Raw genomic sequence first — 16075 nt, 5'->3', positions numbered from 1 at the left:
AGGAAGCCCTTCACCAAGGGATCTTTAAAGAAAGACACCCTCCCCCCGAACTGATATTTTGCACAAATGGCAGAAAGGTAGCCTTTGATGGATGTGAGGGACAGCCCTCCGTCCAAAAGCGCCATCAAAAACTCCAGCACCACTGGAGTGGAAACCTGTGCAGGAGACAAGCCCTTCTGGTCAAGGAAGAGGCAAAATCTCCTCCATTTCAGGGCATAAGAACGCTGGGTGGAAGGTTTTCTGGCAGCCAGGATCACCGTCCTAACCGATTCCGGCAAGGCGGTCAGGGCCGGATCTTCCAGGCCACCAGCGGCAGGCTCTCGATGTCCGGGTGGAGAATTCGTCCGTCCTGGATCGAGAGCAGGTCCGGACGCGGGTTGAGACGGAGGAAGCATCTCCCGGAGAGGTGGAGAAGGGATGCGAACCACGGTTGTCTCGGCCACCACGGGGTGATCAGGATCGCCTGCGAGCGGTCCGTTGTCATTTTGGACACCACCCTGACGATGAGAGGGAACGGAGGGAAGGCGTAGAGGAGCTCCCCCGTCCAGAGGAAAGCGAATGCGTCTCCAAGGGATCCGTCGAATCGCTTCCTGGAGCAGAACTGGGGACAGTGGCTGTTCCAGCTGGTCGCGAAGAGGTCGATCCGGGGGGTTCCCCACCGATCGAAGAGGTCGCTGACCGTCTCGGGATGGAGCCTCCACTCGTGGCACACCGATGGAGATCTGCTGAGGCGGTCTGCCAGCTCGTTGTCCTCTCCGGGAAGGTGAATCGCCTGGAGGAGGACACGTCTCTGGATACACCAGTTCCAGATGCGGAGTGTGAGGTCGAGCAGGGTCCTGGACTTGGTACCACCTTGCTTGTTGATGTAGTACATCACGGTGGTGTTGTCCGTCCTCAGGAGGACCACTCTTCCTGAGACAGCAAACTCGAATGCCCTCAAAGCCTTCTCCACTGCGAGCATCTCCAAAGCGTTGATGTGGAGGAGCTTGTCTTGTGCGGACCACCTGTCCTTGACGACAAGGTCGAGCAGGTGGGCGCCCCATCCCTCCAGGGATGCATCGGTTGTCAGCGTCAGCTGTGACTGAGGCTGATGGAAAGGCATCCCGGTGCAGACGTTGGAGCCGTCTAGCCACCATCTGAGGGAAGCGGCTATAGGTCTGGGTACCGTGAGCCACTTTGAAGGTGGGTCCGTCAACGGAGAGAAGACGGAGAGGAACCAGGATTGGAGAGGACGAAGACGCAGTCTTGCCCAGGGGGTGACGAATGTCGTCGATGCCATGTGGCCCAGGGCGACTTGGACGTCTCTGGCTCTTATCCTTCTGTGCAAGATGCACGGCCTGAGGGATGTAGCCAGGGCCTGAAACCGGTCCGGAGGGAGGAAGGCTAGGCAGCTCTCGGAGTCGAGGATGGCCCCGATGAACTTGACCTGTCTGGTCGGCGTGAAGTGGGACTTTTCCCTGTTGACAACCAGCCCAAGGGAGTCGAAGAGGTGCAAGGCGAATGAGACTGCCTCGTGCAGCTCCTCCTGGGATTCGGCTGCAAACAGCCAGTCGTCCAGGTAGGGAAAAACCATGAAGCCCTTCTGATGAAGGTATGCCACCACCGGCGCCATGCACTTCGTGAAGACACGCGGGGCCGTGGCCAAGCCGAACGGGAGCACGTTGTAGTGGTACGAGTCGGAGCCGACAGCGAAGGCGAGGAATCTCCGGTGGGATTCTCGGATCCCGATGTGGAAATAGGCGTCCTTCAGGTCGACAGTCGCGAACCACAGGCCCTGGTGGAGGAGAGGCAGAATGGAGGCCAAGGTTACCATTCGGAAGCGACGGTAATTCAAAAACAAGTTCACTTGTCTCAAGTCCAGGATGGGCCTAACGCCCCCATCAGCTTTAGGCACGGTGAAGTACCTGGAGAAAAAGGCCCGAGGATGTTGGTCGGGCGGTAAAGGGGAGATTGCCCCCTTACAAAGCAAGGTGCGCACTTCGTCGAGAAGGGTGTCCGAGGGGGAAGTGGACATGAAGGCTCCAGTTGGAGGGAGCTCTTGGAACTCGAGGGCATAACCCCTACGGACGATGTTAAGAACCCACGAGTCCGATGTTATAGAGGCCCAGGTGTTAAAATAGGGCCTCAAGATGTCCAAAAAGAAGAGGGGTGAAGGGGAGACGAAGCGCGCTGCGTCCTTTCAGGCTCTCTTCTTCCCCTGGTCGGTATCCTGCCGGCGGGACTTGCGGTACCGAGGCGGGAAGGTGCGACGGCCAGAGGAGGAGGAAGACTGCGAAGGGAAGCGCTGTCTCTGAGAGCCTTGGTGCTGGGGCTGTCGGTCCCGGGAGAAGGTCCCTTGTGACTGACCTTGCGGCTGCCACGGGCGCTGTCGCTTCCGGAACGGAGAAGCCGGTGCTGAGGACATGCCGTGCTTCTTCGCCGCCGCCTTCATCCTGAACTTGCGGTTCAGGCGGTCGTCGGTCTCGGCGTGGAAGAGGCCGGTCCCGTCGAGCGGCATGTCCTCAATGGCCGCTCTAACCGTCGGGTTGAGGTCAGAGGCCCTGAGCCACGCGTGGCGCCGAAGAGCCATGGCAGCTGACATGGACCTCCCGGAGCAGTCCGCCATGTTCCTGGAAGTGGTGATTAGCCAGCTTCCGATGGAGTGCACCTCGTCTCTGATCTCCACCAGCTGCCTCTGGATGTCATCTGGGACGTCCGGAACCATGGGAGAGATCCGTTCCATGAGGGTTTGAATGTAGGCCCCCATGCAGGCGGTGTAGTTGGCGGCCTTGACCCCAAGAGCCGAAGCCGAATAAGCCTTTTTTGCCAGTCCATCGATCTTCTTTGCCTCTTTGTCGACAGGGGAAGTAGCCTGCTTCGGAACGAAGCTGTGCTGGGCCCCCTCCACAATGGCCGAGTTTGGTCTGGGGTGTTCTGCCAACCAGGAGCAACTCGCCGGGGCAACCCTATAGAGGGATTGGACCTTGCGGGAGGGTGCCGATAGGGCGGCCGGAGCATCCCAGGACCTTTTTACGATGGTCTGGAGAGAGGGGAGGAGAGGAAGGCATGGCGGAGTGGGGACCCGTCCATGCACCCTACGCTCGACCGGGTCCTCTGCGTCGTCCTCCGCGGCTGCGAGCTCGATGTCGAGGGCCCGTGACATCCTGACCACGTGCTCTGTGAAGGCCCTGACGTCGTCCGACGGCGAAGACGGCCCTGGGTTGTGCATCCTCTGAGGGGAGGCCGAACCCGAGAGGACATCCTCGTCCGAGGGTGCCTCCGAAGGTGGCAGCGGTTCGTCCTCAGAATCCAGGTCGGAGGAGAGGGGGTCCGTCACCCTGACCTGGGATGTCGGGCGGGCGAAGTCCACTGACGATCGGGAGCGTCTGCGGGTTGAGGACGGCGACCTGTCGCGTGTACGGAGTGGAGACGGCGACCTCTCGCGTCTACGGGACGGCGATGATGACCTCTCGTAGACCGACACGGTGGGAACCGATCTGGCCGGGTCGGCTCGGTCTACGGGGTGGGGGTTCAGTCTGGTGAACTCCCTCAGGGCTCTGTCCTCCGGCACCGACATGTAGTAGCGGCGCGACTGCACGTCGTAGAAGAGGTCCGGGATCCCCTGTATGTGGGCCGAGTGACCTTCATCATCGGTCGCCGGATGGGAAGGAGACCGATGATCAGGAGAGCGAGGGGCGTCATCCGTCCCGTGGATGAAGTCCAAGGCCGGGGGAGGCAGGGATGTAACTGGGGTCCCCTGGTCTACCGGCGTCGGCTCCTGGTATGGAGCTGGCAAGGCGGAGGCGCGGGCCTGTCTGGAGTGGGAGCGCTCCTTGTCCCTTGCCCTCAGCGGGTCGGTGGTGGGCCGGTCCTTGGAGGGCTTGGCCTTCTTAGGGGCCGGATCACGGTCAGCCTTGTCATGGTGCCTCTTCTTCCCAGGCTTGGGAGTCTCCTCCGATGGGAAGAAAGGGTTGTCCGGGAGGTCCAGGAGGACAGCAGTCGGTGTCGATGACGAAGGCCTCGGGGACCTTGTTCCTTGCACCGGTTCGGTATGGTCGCTAGGCATCGCATGCCGTGATCCCTTGGATGCCTTGGAGGACAAAGGCGAGGCGAGATGGACCTCCGGTTTGGGAGCCTCCTTGGAACGGGGGCACTCCGATCCCTCCTTTGGCTTGGAGGCCCGTTCGGTACCCTCAGTCCCCGATGGCTTATGGGGGCGCTTGGAGGGTTTGTCGGTGGCACTGGGCGGTTTGGAGCCACGGGCCACATCGGAGGTGGTGGAAGGAGTCCCGGCCGGGACGCACACCACGCTGGGGACGGCGGCTCTCCCCGATCCCACGCTGGAGACACTTGCCCGAGAAGATGAAGCGGGGGGCGGCAGAGGCGGGACAGAAGAAGACCGCGGACCCCTTTCTTGCAATTTCCCCAGGGCAATCGCCGAAGTAAGCCGGGACTCACGGTTTTTCCGGGCCTGGGAAGAGAGGGATCTGCAGAGTGCGCAGGCCTTGGGATCGTGGCTTGGACCAAGGCAAAGCAGGCAGGTGGAGTGCGGGTCCTGAACGGGCATCTTGCCCTTGCAAATGTCGCACTTCTTGAAAGCCGCAGGCATTTCAAAGTCGCCAAGTCGATGGGAGATCCGAAAACGAAGTCAACAGTCCGAAGGTCCGAAGTTACCAGGGGCAGGAGACAAAGAATGGTCAAAACGAAAGTGATTCCAAGCAAGCAAAGCAAGCGAAGGTTCCTCTGAAGCAGCTAGCGCGGCGGAAAAAAGGAACTGGGGAAAAGAGCGGGAAGGCAGGGGCCTTATAACGGGTGGGCGGAGTTACCGCCAAAAAGTTTCAATATGTTGCAGAGTAAAACTCTGCCCAGTGATTCCAGTAGGTTCCGAGCAGCACTGCGCAGGCGCAGTGAAACCCATTTGTATGATTCGCAGAGACCACGAAGAAGAAAAGGTTCTTCTCAGCCGGAGAGAGAAGGAGAGAGAGAGAGGAGGGTGGCTCCTTCTCTCGGGGGCAACAGGCAAAAGGTGTGCTCTTGGGAAACGGCAAATGGAGGAGGGGCTGCGAGTGAACAACAAACTCCCATAGACATGCATTACTAGAAGCTCTCCGCAGGCCAAGTTGCTATATCCCAAGAGTAATGGGCTCCAGACGGCCTCCTCCGACCGACGCCGCCCCTTCTTCGGTGGAGGGTCAACGGCTGGACACTTTGGCCGAAGGGGGCGGAGGACGGTGGAGGGAGGAAGGAGGACGCCCAGCCGGATGGCTGGTGTTTGCTGGCCAAATAGTTCCCGGAGGGACGGCGCGGCATCCCCTCCTCCTCCTCCTCCTCCTCCTCCGTGGGCGGCCCACCCGGGACCATCTGGAGGAGGGCGCCTTCCGAGACAGACCCCTTTCGGAGGCGGAGGACGGGCAGCCGGGCAGGCAGGCAGGCAGACGGGGCTCCTCCGAATGGGCTCCCACCGGCACCGACCTCCACGGAGCCCCCGCTGCCCCTTTGCCCTTCCAGCCCCGGAGGACCGCGAGGGACAGGATCACCCTTCTCCCGCCGCCGCCGCCTGTCCCGGAGCCCCTGCCGCCCGACGGCTCCCTTCTTCCCTCCCTCCCTCCCTCGCTGGGCGCCTCCGCCAAGAGCCGCTCGGGGCGCTCGAGAGACGGACCGAGCAGGAGCCGGAGCCCAGCCGGGCAGAGCCAAGCCGACGGGGGCGCTGTCCAGCCGGAGGGTGCTGAACCGAGGCCCAGGCCTCCCAGGCTCCGGACCCGAAGGGAAAGGGAAGCCCCCGCCCCACGAGAGCAGCCCCGGCCCTCCCTCCCTTCCCTTCTGCTCTGGACCAGGAGAGAAAGGCCTCTCGGGAAGCAAGGAGGGAAGGAAGGCGAGAGGGGCTCTCTCCCCACTGCCCCCCCGAAGCGCCCCAGGGGCCGGGAGGGTGGGCGGTCAGCGCTGGGCTCCGGCTCCTCTCTTGAGCCACTCACCCCTTCTTCCCTTGGAGGAAGGTGGGTCTCAGACGAGGCAGAGGGCCCCCCTCAAATGGTCGGAGGGTCCGGAGCGCCGAGTCCGGCTCTCCTTGGCCCCAGGAGCGCCCGGCAGAGAGGGGTGTCCTGGCCCTTTTTGGCCGGAGGGAGGGTCGGAGGGCCAGCCTTTCCTTGCGCCTGCTGCCCGGTGGCGTTGGTCCGGGCCCGGAACGGGGGACTGCCGAGGCCCGTGATTCTGGGGGCGGCGTGGATGGACGGCAACGGGCCGGAGCAGAGAGAGAGCCTCGGATTAGGGCTCTGGAGGCCCCTCTGGGCGGAGGGAAACCCTGATCACACTCTCTCAGCCAAAGAAGATCCCCTCCACGAAGTTCGGCTCGCCTTGGGCTCTCCCTAAATCGGAAGGGGCTTGAAGGCTATTAAGGCAACTTTTGGGGAGGGGGTGAGTAGTGACCCCCGCAGGAACCCAGGGCCTGGAGAGGGAGACGAAGGGCCCGGAACCCCCATTCCCACTTCGGGGGGGGGTCTTCTCAAGGCGAAGCCTCCCCAGTGGGCCCTTGGGGGGGTCCTCTCCGCCGCCCTCCTCCTCCTCCTCCCGGGGGAGGGGCTGGGAAAGCAAGGGCCCCACCGCCGACCCCTTCTTCCCTTTGCAGCCTTCCAGAGCGGCTGGAGCCCGGGAGCAACTGGCCTCGGATACCGGGCTGCGCAGCGCCGCCGTCGCGGTGAGTCAGGGGAGGAGGCTCGTCTTTTGGGGGCAGACTGGCAATGCCCGCCCGTCCCTCCCTGCCTCCCTCTCTGGGTCCCATGGGGCCCCGGACCCACCTCCAGGGACTGAACCCCTTCTCCCTCCCTTCCTCCCTCCCCCAGGTTTGGTTCTGCAACCGGAGAGCGAAGCGGCAGCGGGGGCGGCCCTGGAGCCCCCCGGCCGAGCCCCAGCATACGGGACTGGGGGTCTCCCCCGGATGGGCTCCTGCCCTGGCTGCCTCTGGCCGGGACGCTGAGGCCCCGGGTCTCCCTTCGTTCGCTCCAAGGACCCACCTCCAAATTCCCTCCGCCTCCCTTTTCTTTCTCCGGTGGTGCGCCTCCCAAAGGCCCTCCTCAGTAGAGTTGCTCCTTGCTTCTCCCTCAGCCCCTCGGGAAGCCCTTTCCTCTCTCGGCTGAGCTACTTCCTAACTAACAGGTCCAGGCTTTGCCTTTCCCCGCATCACTCCTCCTTTCTCCGGACGCTCCCCGCTGAGCCTGGCATGATACGCCCCGGCCGGGGGAGAGTGGCCTCCGAGGGCACCGGGAGGAAGGAGACAGCCATGCCAAGCCAAGCCAAGCGGGCAGAGGAGGCGCCGTTGACAGTTGGCAGAGACCCAAGGGCCAGGCAGGAACTTCTTCTGCCAGGCAGCGACGAGGGACAGCTGTTTGAGCTCCGCTCCTCGGCCCCAGCGGCGACGAGGACCCTCGGGAGGCCGACTTGGGAGCGGCGTCTCTGGCTTTGGGGCCTGGATAGCCGCCTTGGACGGAGCTTCCTCCGGGGCTGGACTAAGTGGCCCCGGGGCGCTTGGGTCTTTCCAGAGGCAGGCCCCCTTTGGGCCCGGACCCCCCCAGACCCTCCCCTGCCCCAACGGGCCCCATAAGCCTCTGGGGCCCCTTGGCCCCTCGGGCTCCAGCCCGCTTTCCTTAGGAGGCCCGAGTTGGGAAGGAGGCCGGACCGCCAGGCGGACCCGAGGGAAGGCCTTCTGGCCGGATCCACTCTCTCCACACCTGGCTTTGGGACAGGATCCTTTCCTGGGGGGGGGGATCCGATCCCGCCTCGGCAAAGGGCTCCGCGCCCCCTCCGCTCCTTCCTTCCTTCCTTCCTTCCTTCCTTCCTTCCTTCCTCAGGGACACCGGCGCCCCCAGCCTCCCACTGGGGGGGTCCCTGGGGAGCTGCCACGTGTGCCCCTCCCCAGCCCCCTCCCTGCCTCCCTTTTTCCTGGTAGGCCCTTCTTCCTGCGCCCCCGAGGCACTTGTGGGGCGCCCTCTGCCCATGCCCAGAGGCCTCCAACGCAAGGAAGACAGCAGAGGCTCAGTCCGTGGAAGCGGTTTACCGGCGGTCCTTGGGAGGGTCCGGGGGAAGGGGGGCCGGAGAGAGACCCCCCTAGAACTCCCAGAGGCACTCGCCGCAGGCCTCCTCTCGGTCCGCCACCAGTTGCCCCTCCCGGTCCCCGCGCAGGTAGCCTCCGTTGGGGCCCAGGATGGCCATCAGGTTCCGGCCCCGGATCTCCAGGCAGAAGTTGAGGGCCACCTTCCCCCAGGGATGGAGAGTCCTCTCCGGGGTCAGAGCCCAGAAGCCCTTCCCGCGGCCTGGGAAGAAAAACGGGGGGGCAGGGGTCAGGCCCCGGAGGGCCAGGCAGCAACACAGACGCCCCATAAAGCCCGGCCGCAGGGGCCTTTCTCTGGGCCGGTCAGGGCTGGGAGGGTTTGCACTCTTTCCCCCGCCCTAGATAGAGACAGACAGACAGACAAGGATTTCCTGCATGCCAACTCTCTCTCTCTCTCTCTCTCTCTCTCTCTCTCTCTCTCTCTCTCTCTCTGGTGGGATTGAGATCCCTGTCCCTTGGGGGCTAAGAGGCATTCATTCTCTGCTGGTTTCCCATCTTCCTCCTCTCTCGGTTTCCTCTGGAAAGAGGGTGAGACCCTTGGAGCCTTTCCTGGCCTCCTCCTTAGCGGAGCATAGACCCGTTTCGGCTTCTCTGCCCCTTCCAAGCCAGACCCCACTAGGCTTGGCTTTGGCATTCCTTCTGATAGCGAGGGCGTTTCTTTCCTTACCGAAAGCCGAAGCCCCAGGACGCTTACATTAACCGCCCCCCCTCTTCTCAGCCCCGAGAGGGACCCTTTTAGCGGCGGGCCCTTGCTCCTGGCTTACTCCGGAGGTGGTAGACGCCGCGCTTGCAGGGCAGGAGCTCCACGCAGTCGGGCTCCAGGCGGTCCCCGCGGAGGAGGAGGAGCAGGCCCTCCTCGGAGCGATCTCCGTTGCTGCCGCTGCTGCCGATGAATCCGTGGCGGCCTCGGAGCACCAGGAAGGAGCGGTTGGCCAGGCGGAGGGCGAACTCCTCGGTGGGTCCTGGGCAGAGAGGAAGGGCAGAGGCCTGGTGGCACCGGAGCCCCTTCCCCGTCCGTCGGGTTTCCCTTCTTCCCTTCCCTGGCCTTGCTTCCTCTGACCTGGCCGGGGGGCTCTGGCGACCAGGAGGCCGAGGGGCGCGGTGCCCAGGAAGCATCCGTCGGGGGCTCTGAGGAAGACCTTCCCGTCAAGCCAGAGCGGCTGGAAGTGGGTCTCGGGCTCCTGGACGCGGCCGTCGGCCCTCGCGGTCCCCAGGGCTCTCTGCCAGGAAGGAAGGAAGGCAGGGGCTGAGGGCGGCTGAGCTCCTGCCTTCGGGATCTGCCTCGGAGGGGCTCCGCTTTCCAGGGGCTTCCTCCTGCCCCTCCGGGGGACCCACCTGGGCCAGGTACTTTCGGCGGGGGCCCCTCAGCTGCACGGTCCGCCCGTCGGGGCCGAACTCCAGGAGGAAGGAGGAGATGGCCGGCGAGGCCTTCTTGGAGCCGGCGTAGACCTGGCAGTCTTTGGGGAGGAGGAGGAGGCGGCGGGTCAGAGGGCAGCCCCGGCCCCCGGCTCCGTCCGCCGGCCCCTCGCTCCCTCCCTGCCTTCCCTCGGGCCTTGCCTCGGAGGACGGCCAGGAAGCGTCCGTCGCGGGCGGCGAGGCTGACGGAGGCCGGGCAGCGCCGGAGCAGGAACCACTCCTCGCCGTGGCGAGGCTGCTCTCCCGGGCAGAGCAGCCCCCGGGGCCCCTGCGGGTAGAAGAGGCGCCCCTGGCGGTCGGCCAGGCAGAGCCTCCCGCCGGGCCTCAGGCTCAGCTGCAGCGCCGTCTCGGCCGAGGGCCCCGCCGCCAGCCTCTCCCCGCCGCCCAGGAAGCGGCGCCCGGCCGTCTCCAGCTGGCAGGAGGAGCCTGGGCGCCCGGGGCCCCGCCGGAAGAGGAAGGCGCAGTGGGGCCCGCGGGGGCTGCGGGCGTCGACCCAGACGCGGCCCAGCTCCGGGTCCTCGCGGGCGAAGCGCCGGCGCTGCGGGTGGAAGAGGGCGGCGTGCGGGTGGGCGGCCAGCCGCGGCATCCAGAGCTGCGGGGCGCCGCGGAGCCGCCGCGAGACGCAGAAGACGTCCTCGCCGTCCGACTCCAGGTACCTCCCGCCGCCCCCGACGGCGGCGGCCTCCTCCTTCTCCCGCAGGATCCAGGCGCCGCTGGCCTGGACCTCCAGCAGGAACAGTCCCTCCGCCTCCGCCGCCCCGCAGCAGCGCACCGCCCCGTCCGCCTCGGCCACCAGCCTCCGGCCCCGAGGCCCCAGCAGAGACACCTCCGTCCACCGACCCTCCTCCGCCGCCGCCGCCGCCGTCTCCAGGCGCCAGGTCTAAAGGGGCGAAGGCGGGCCGCCGTCAGAAGGCGGGCTTGAGCCCCGGAGGGAGCCCTCCTGCCTCCTGCCTCCTGCCTCCAGCGGAAGGCGCTTGCTACCTGCTTGGGCCCCAGGGAGCTGCCCAGCACCGAGACGCCGTCGCCGAAGCACTCGGCCGTCAGGAAGCCCCCCGTCCAGCTCAAGAGCCCCACCTCCATCCTCTCTGCCTCCGCCGCCGCCGCCGGGGACCCAGGGGCCCAGCAGGAGGCAGGCAGGGGAGCGGGGCCCGGGCTGCGCGGCTCCTTTGTGACGCTGCGCCCAGGGAGAGAGGGAGCCCGGCCTCTCTGCTCCTCCTTCGGGGCTCCACGGCGGATGCTGCCCGGAGGCCCAGCCCTCCCTCCCTTCCTTCCTTCCTCCGCCGGAGGACCCTCTCGGGGGCTTTGCCCCAAGCGCGGACCTTCCTCCCGGTGCTGCTCGGGAGGGAGGGGCGGAGGGGGCCCAGGGGAGCGGGGAGGGCGGCAGTGCGGGCCCTCCTTCCCTCGCTGGCCGCCTGCCTGCCTGCCTGCCGCCGGTCGGTCGGTCGGTCGGTCTGTCTGTCCTCCTGGGGATGATGGGTCCTGCGCTGCTTCTCTCCCCGGAGCGCACCCGGAAGTCGGCGCCGCGCGTGGGTCTAGCGGCGAGTGAGTCTAGGCTCTCCGTCCGCGCCGCCTTCTGACTTCTGCGCATGCGCCGTGGTCTGGGCATGCGCAGAGGCGCCTCAGCCTCGCCGGAAGGAGGAGGAGGAGTAGGAGGCCGGAGCCAGGCTGCTCTGCCGCGGGGCCCTGGGTCTGGAGGGAGGCCCCTGAGCCCTTCCGCCTGGGTCCCCTCGCTCTCTCGCTCTCTCGCCCTCTCGCCATGGAGAAGCTGGGGGCCAGCCTGGGCGTCGGGGGCCCCAGCCGGAAGGAGCTGCTGGAGGCGCTGGAGGCGCAGCGGGCGCAGCTGGCGCAGTACCAGGCGCGGCTGAAGGACCTGGTGCGGGCCTACAAGGGCCTCCTGCAGGAGAAGGGCGCCCTGGAGGCCAGCCTCCAGGCCCTCTCTGGCCGGGGCGCGGGCGGACCCTCCGGCGGGGAGCCCGAGGAGGAGGAAGAGGCCGGTGGCTGCGGGGCCGCGGAGCCGGAGCCGGATCCGGAGCGGCGCCTGCTGCGGCTGAAGGGCCGGCTGTCCACGCTGGCCGCCGCCCTGGCCACCGTCTCCCAGGAGAAGTCCCGGGCCGAGGCCTCCTTCCAGGCGGACAAGCGGCGGCTGCGGCAGGAGATGGAGGAGGAGCGGCAGCGGCTGCAGCGGGAGGCCCAGGAGGCCCGGGAGCAGCTGGCCCAGACCAAGGCCCGCCTGCTGGCCCAGCAGCAGGACCGCGCCCAGGAGCAGAGCCACCACGCCCTCATGCTGCAAGAGCTCCAGCGCCTGCTCCAGGACGAGAGGGCCCTGCGCCAGGAGGCAGAGGGGGCCCTGGCCAGGGAGGCCTCCCAGGCGGACCGGGCCCAAGAGGCCGAGCGCCTGGCCCGCCGCCTGGGCCACCAGGTCGAGGGGCTGGAGGGGCAGCTGAGGGCCCAGCGCCAGGAGAGCGGGCGCCCCCATGAGCCCCAGATGCAGGCGCTGCAGGACCAGGCGGACGCCCTCCGCAGCCACTTCCAGGCCCAGCTGCTGCAGGAGATGCGCAAGGTGAGACACAGCACCGGCGGACGGGTCGGGTGGGCCCTGGGCAGCATGGACGCTCTCGGGCCCTGGGTCATTCATTCTGTGATGCCAGGCAGCATGGCCATTCGCAGGCCCTGGGTCATTCATTCTGTGATGCCAGGCAGCATGGCCATTCGCAGGCCCTGGGTCATTCATTCTGTGATGCCAGGCAGCATGGCCATTTGCAGGCCCTGGGTCATTCATTCAGCGATGCTAGGCAGCATGGCCATTCGCAGGCCCTGGGGTAGCTTGGCCACTCTCGGGCCATTGGGCAGCATGGCCAATCTTGGGCCCTGGGTCATTCATTCTGTGATGCTAGGCAGCATGGCCATTCGCAGGCCCTGGGGTAGCTTGGCCACTCTCGGGCCATTGGGCAGCATGGCCAATCTTGGGCCCTGGGTCATTCATTCAGCGATGCTAGGCAGCATGGCCAATCTTGGGCCCTGGGTCATTCATTCTGTGATGCTAGGCAGCATGGCCATTCGCAGGCCCTGGGGTAGCTTGGCGGCTCTCGGGCCATTGGGCAGCATGGCCAGTCTTGGGCCCTGGGTCATTCATTCAGCGATGCTAGGCAGCATGGCCATTCGCAGGCCCTGGGGTAGCTTGGCGGCTCTCGGGCCATTGGGCAGCATGGCCAGTCTTGGGCCCTGGGTCATTCATTCAGCGATGCTAGGCAGCATGGCCATTCGCAGGCCCTGGGGTAGCTTGGCTAGTCTCAGACCAGCACTGGCTACTCTCAGGCCATTGCACAGTAGGGCTAGTCTCAGGTCATTGGGCAGCCTGGCTGCTCTCAGGCCCTGGGGCATTCATTCTATGATTCTAGGCAGCATGGCCAGTCTCAGGCCGTGGGGCAGCCATGGGCCTAGTCAGGGAGCACTGAGGCACACGTCGGGAGAGAAGGAGACTGGTCCTCATTGCTGGAAAGTAAGAGTGTTCGGGGTCTTATCCCTCGTTTGGGAAAAAGTAATAAAGCCAAAAGCATTGGGACTTGACCATCTTTAGCAGAGCAGCAGATAAGGCCTGCCTCTGTCTGAGCGACAATGCTGGCCTTGGAAGGGGGCTTCTGCCCCACGTGGGCCTGTGTGCTTCCTCCCTTCTCCTGTCCCAGAGCGCATGAGCCCTCTCTCTAGCGCACTCACATGCTGTCTTTTCCCCCAGACGGCTCACGCTGAGGAGCGCATCAGCATGGAGGAGCAGCGAGCAGCCAACCTGGAGGCACAGATTTCGGAGGCCTCGGAGCTCCTGGGCAGTTATGAGAAAGCCAAGCAGCGCGACCAGGCAGCCATCCACAGACTGCGGGAGCGCCTGGCCCAGATGGACCTGGAGAACAAAACGCTGGCCCTGGCCGCCTCTGGCCACTGCCCCCTGCCGGACGTTGGCCTGGAGGAGAGCAGCCTGGATGTTAACGTACTCAAGGACAGGATGGAGAAGCTGCGGGGGCTGCTCCGGGCAGCCACCAAGCAGGACCTAGGGGAGAGGAAGGGGGAGGCCTCCCCCCATAAGAGCGAGGTGCCTGAGGCCCCTAAGGAAGAGGAGGAGGAGGAGGCAGCTGATGGGGAGAAGGTCTCAGTTGCCTACTACCAGCGGGAGCTGAAGCGTCTGAAGGAGGAGTTTGAGCACTACAAGCAAGAACAGCAGCAGCAGAAGAACAGACCAGTGGCGGTGGCCCAGGATGGCAGCAGCGGTGGCAGGGAGTTCGTGGAGGCACAGGCGCAGCTGGTGGCTCTGAGGGAGAAGTATGTCTCCCTGCGGCTCTCCCATGAGGAGCTTGTCCAGCGGCACCAGGAGGAGGCCGAGGGCTGGCGGCAGGAGGCAGCCCGGATCCAGCAGCGGCACCGGGAGGAGCTGGAGCGTGCCCGGCGGGAGTCCCGGGAGGAGGCCTTGCAGCTAGAAGAAGAGGTGCGCCGGCAGCGGGAGCGTGCCCTTGCTGTCCTGGCCGAGAAGGATCAAGAGCTGGACCGGCTGCGGGCCCTGGCCTGGCCCTACACCGGCCTCCCCCCGGGGCCCAAACCCCCCTCGCCGCCGCCTCTGGCCCCTGGGCCGCTGCCACTTGCCGCCTCTCCAGGCCCCGAGGGCTCCCTGGAGGGTCTGACACAGGCACTGCGGCTCTCGGGCCCCGGGGAGCCCCCCTTCCTGCTGTACACGGAGCAGCTGGCCCGCCGGTCGGTGGAGCTCTCGGCCCTGAGGCAGGAGAAGCGGCGGCTGGAGGGGGAGTTGCGGCGGCTGCGGGAGCGCCTGCTGGCTGTGGAGGAGAAGCACCGGGAGGAAGTGGGGGCTCTGCGGAGCTGCCTGCAGAAGAGCACCCGGGACCAGGGCCGGGAGGGGGCCAACCTGGAGTACCTGAAGAACGTCTTCTTCCGCTTCCTGACATTGGCAGATGGTCTGGGCAGGCAGCAGACCCTGGGGGCCATCTTGACTGTCCTGCACTTCAGCCTGGAGGAGAGAGAGGCTGTCCTGAGCCAGGCAGGGGGTAGCGGGGCACACAGCTGGTGGCCCTCCGGGAAGAGATGAGGGGCCCCGAGGCAGGGATCAGGGGCCATCTGCCTGCCCCATGCCCCCCCACCCACTTAGTGTGCCAAGAAGAAGAGTCTTTGGAGGGGACACAGGGAAAGGGGCAGTGTTCAAGGAGCTGCTTTTTGGCCTTTTGGCCGCTGCCAGCTGGGAAGAAAAGGCCTTTGGTCCGGAGAGGAGGAGTGAGGGGGTGGAGGGGTGGCAGGGATTTTCAGTCACTGATTTGCTCTGGTTTTGTTTCATCCCATTTCTTGCCAAATAGGGAACAGGGCTCTCCTGGGCCTGGGAATGTCGAATAAATGACTGGCTGGTTGAGCCTTTTCTGTGCTGCCTGGGGTGGCATCTGTGCCTCTTTGCCAGAGGGGAGGAGGAAGAGGGATCCTCTGATGGGGGGGGGGGATGCTGGGAGGAAAACTGGAGGAGTGTCTGTTAGTATGGACCTGCAGGGGCTGGGGCCCCTCTCTGTACAGCTGACCCCGGGGGGCCCCTCCCAGCCTGCAGAGGGATTTCACCCTTCACTGCATTGCCAGGGGCCAGGAGGGCAGGAGTGGGGGAGAATTGGATATTCCCCTTGGGGTGGGCTGTAGTACCCAGCAGCCCCAAGGGTGAGGGATGGTGGGAATGGCAGTTCTAACGACCATCCCCACCTTGTCACACGGGGATGTGTGAATGTGGGTGCAGGGTGCCAGAGTCTCAGCTGGCCCAGAGTCCAAGTCCAGAGGGCAGGAGAGAATCATAGAATCATAGAGTTGGAAGAGACCACTAGGGCCATCCAGTCCAACCCCCTGCCATGCAGGAAATCCAATTCAAAGCATCCCTGACAGATGGCCGTCCAGCCTCTGTTTAAAGACCTCCAAGGAAAGAGACTCTATCACCCTCCGAGGGAGTGCATTCCACTGTCGAACAGCCCTTACTGTCAGGAAGTTCCTCCTAATGTTCAGGTGGAATCTCTTTTCCTGTAGCTTGCATCCATTGTTCCGGGTCCTGTTCTCTGGAGCAGCAGAGAACAAGCTTGCTCCCTCTTCAATATGACATCCTTTCAAATATTTAAACAGGGCTATCATATCACCTCTTAACCTTCTTTTCTCCAGGCTAAACATCCCCAGCTCCCTAAGTCGTTCCTCATAGGGCATGGTTTCCAGACCCTTCACCATTTTTGTCGCCCTCCTTTGGACACGCTCCAGTTTCTCAATGTCCTTTCTGAATTGTGGTGCCCAGAAGCTGCAAAGTGTAGCCCCACGGCCCCAGTCCCAAAGGAATGCTGCATGCTCCCTTCCTCCCCCAGTTTCCTTTTGTGAGTCTGCCTGTCTCTTCCAGCCTGATTGGAAGAGGGCTCCGTTGTGCCCTTGACCATCTGCCAAAGGAGGAGACATTGCACCCCCAGGCTGTCAGTGTGATTTTTTTGGGGGGTGGGGAGGGGCCTTTCAGTGGAGTCCATGGAACATTGGCACAGAAATACAGAACTGCAACCCAACGCTCCTGCCATGGCCTCC

At 65.0% G+C, this 16075-nt stretch overlaps 2 protein-coding genes across 2 annotated transcripts; one reads left to right on the top strand and one right to left on the bottom strand.

The window, feature by feature from the left end:
- Nucleotides 1-8043: 8043 nt before the first annotated feature.
- On the bottom strand, nucleotides 8044-11084 carry FSCN3 (fascin actin-bundling protein 3). The gene is made up of 7 exons (XM_089505067.1): nucleotides 10917-11084; nucleotides 10478-10828; nucleotides 9820-10376; nucleotides 9416-9764; nucleotides 9141-9300; nucleotides 8845-9042; nucleotides 8044-8282 (listed from the first exon to the last, which is right to left on the bottom strand). Exons 1-7 carry the CDS (start codon nucleotides 11082-11084, stop codon nucleotides 8077-8079), a joined length of 1989 nt encoding a protein of 662 aa, XP_089361193.1. The 3' UTR covers nucleotides 8044-8076.
- Nucleotides 11085-11132: 48 nt separating this feature from the next.
- Nucleotides 11133-14895, top strand: LOC149274975 (GRIP and coiled-coil domain-containing protein 1-like). The gene is made up of 2 exons (XM_089505048.1): nucleotides 11133-12056; nucleotides 13230-14895. Exons 1-2 carry the CDS (start codon nucleotides 11253-11255, stop codon nucleotides 14580-14582), a joined length of 2157 nt encoding a protein of 718 aa, XP_089361174.1. The 5' UTR covers nucleotides 11133-11252; the 3' UTR covers nucleotides 14583-14895.
- Nucleotides 14896-16075: the final 1180 nt, after the last annotated feature.

Source organism: Sceloporus occidentalis, unplaced genomic scaffold, assembly GCF_023333645.1.
Source record: "Sceloporus occidentalis isolate IW3139 unplaced genomic scaffold, rSceOcc1.0.p SCAF_307, whole genome shotgun sequence".
Classification (NCBI taxonomy): domain Eukaryota; kingdom Metazoa; phylum Chordata; class Lepidosauria; order Squamata; family Phrynosomatidae; genus Sceloporus; species Sceloporus occidentalis.
Note: the sequence above shows the minus strand (reverse complement) of the source record. Positions and strands in the feature narration are given on the sequence as shown.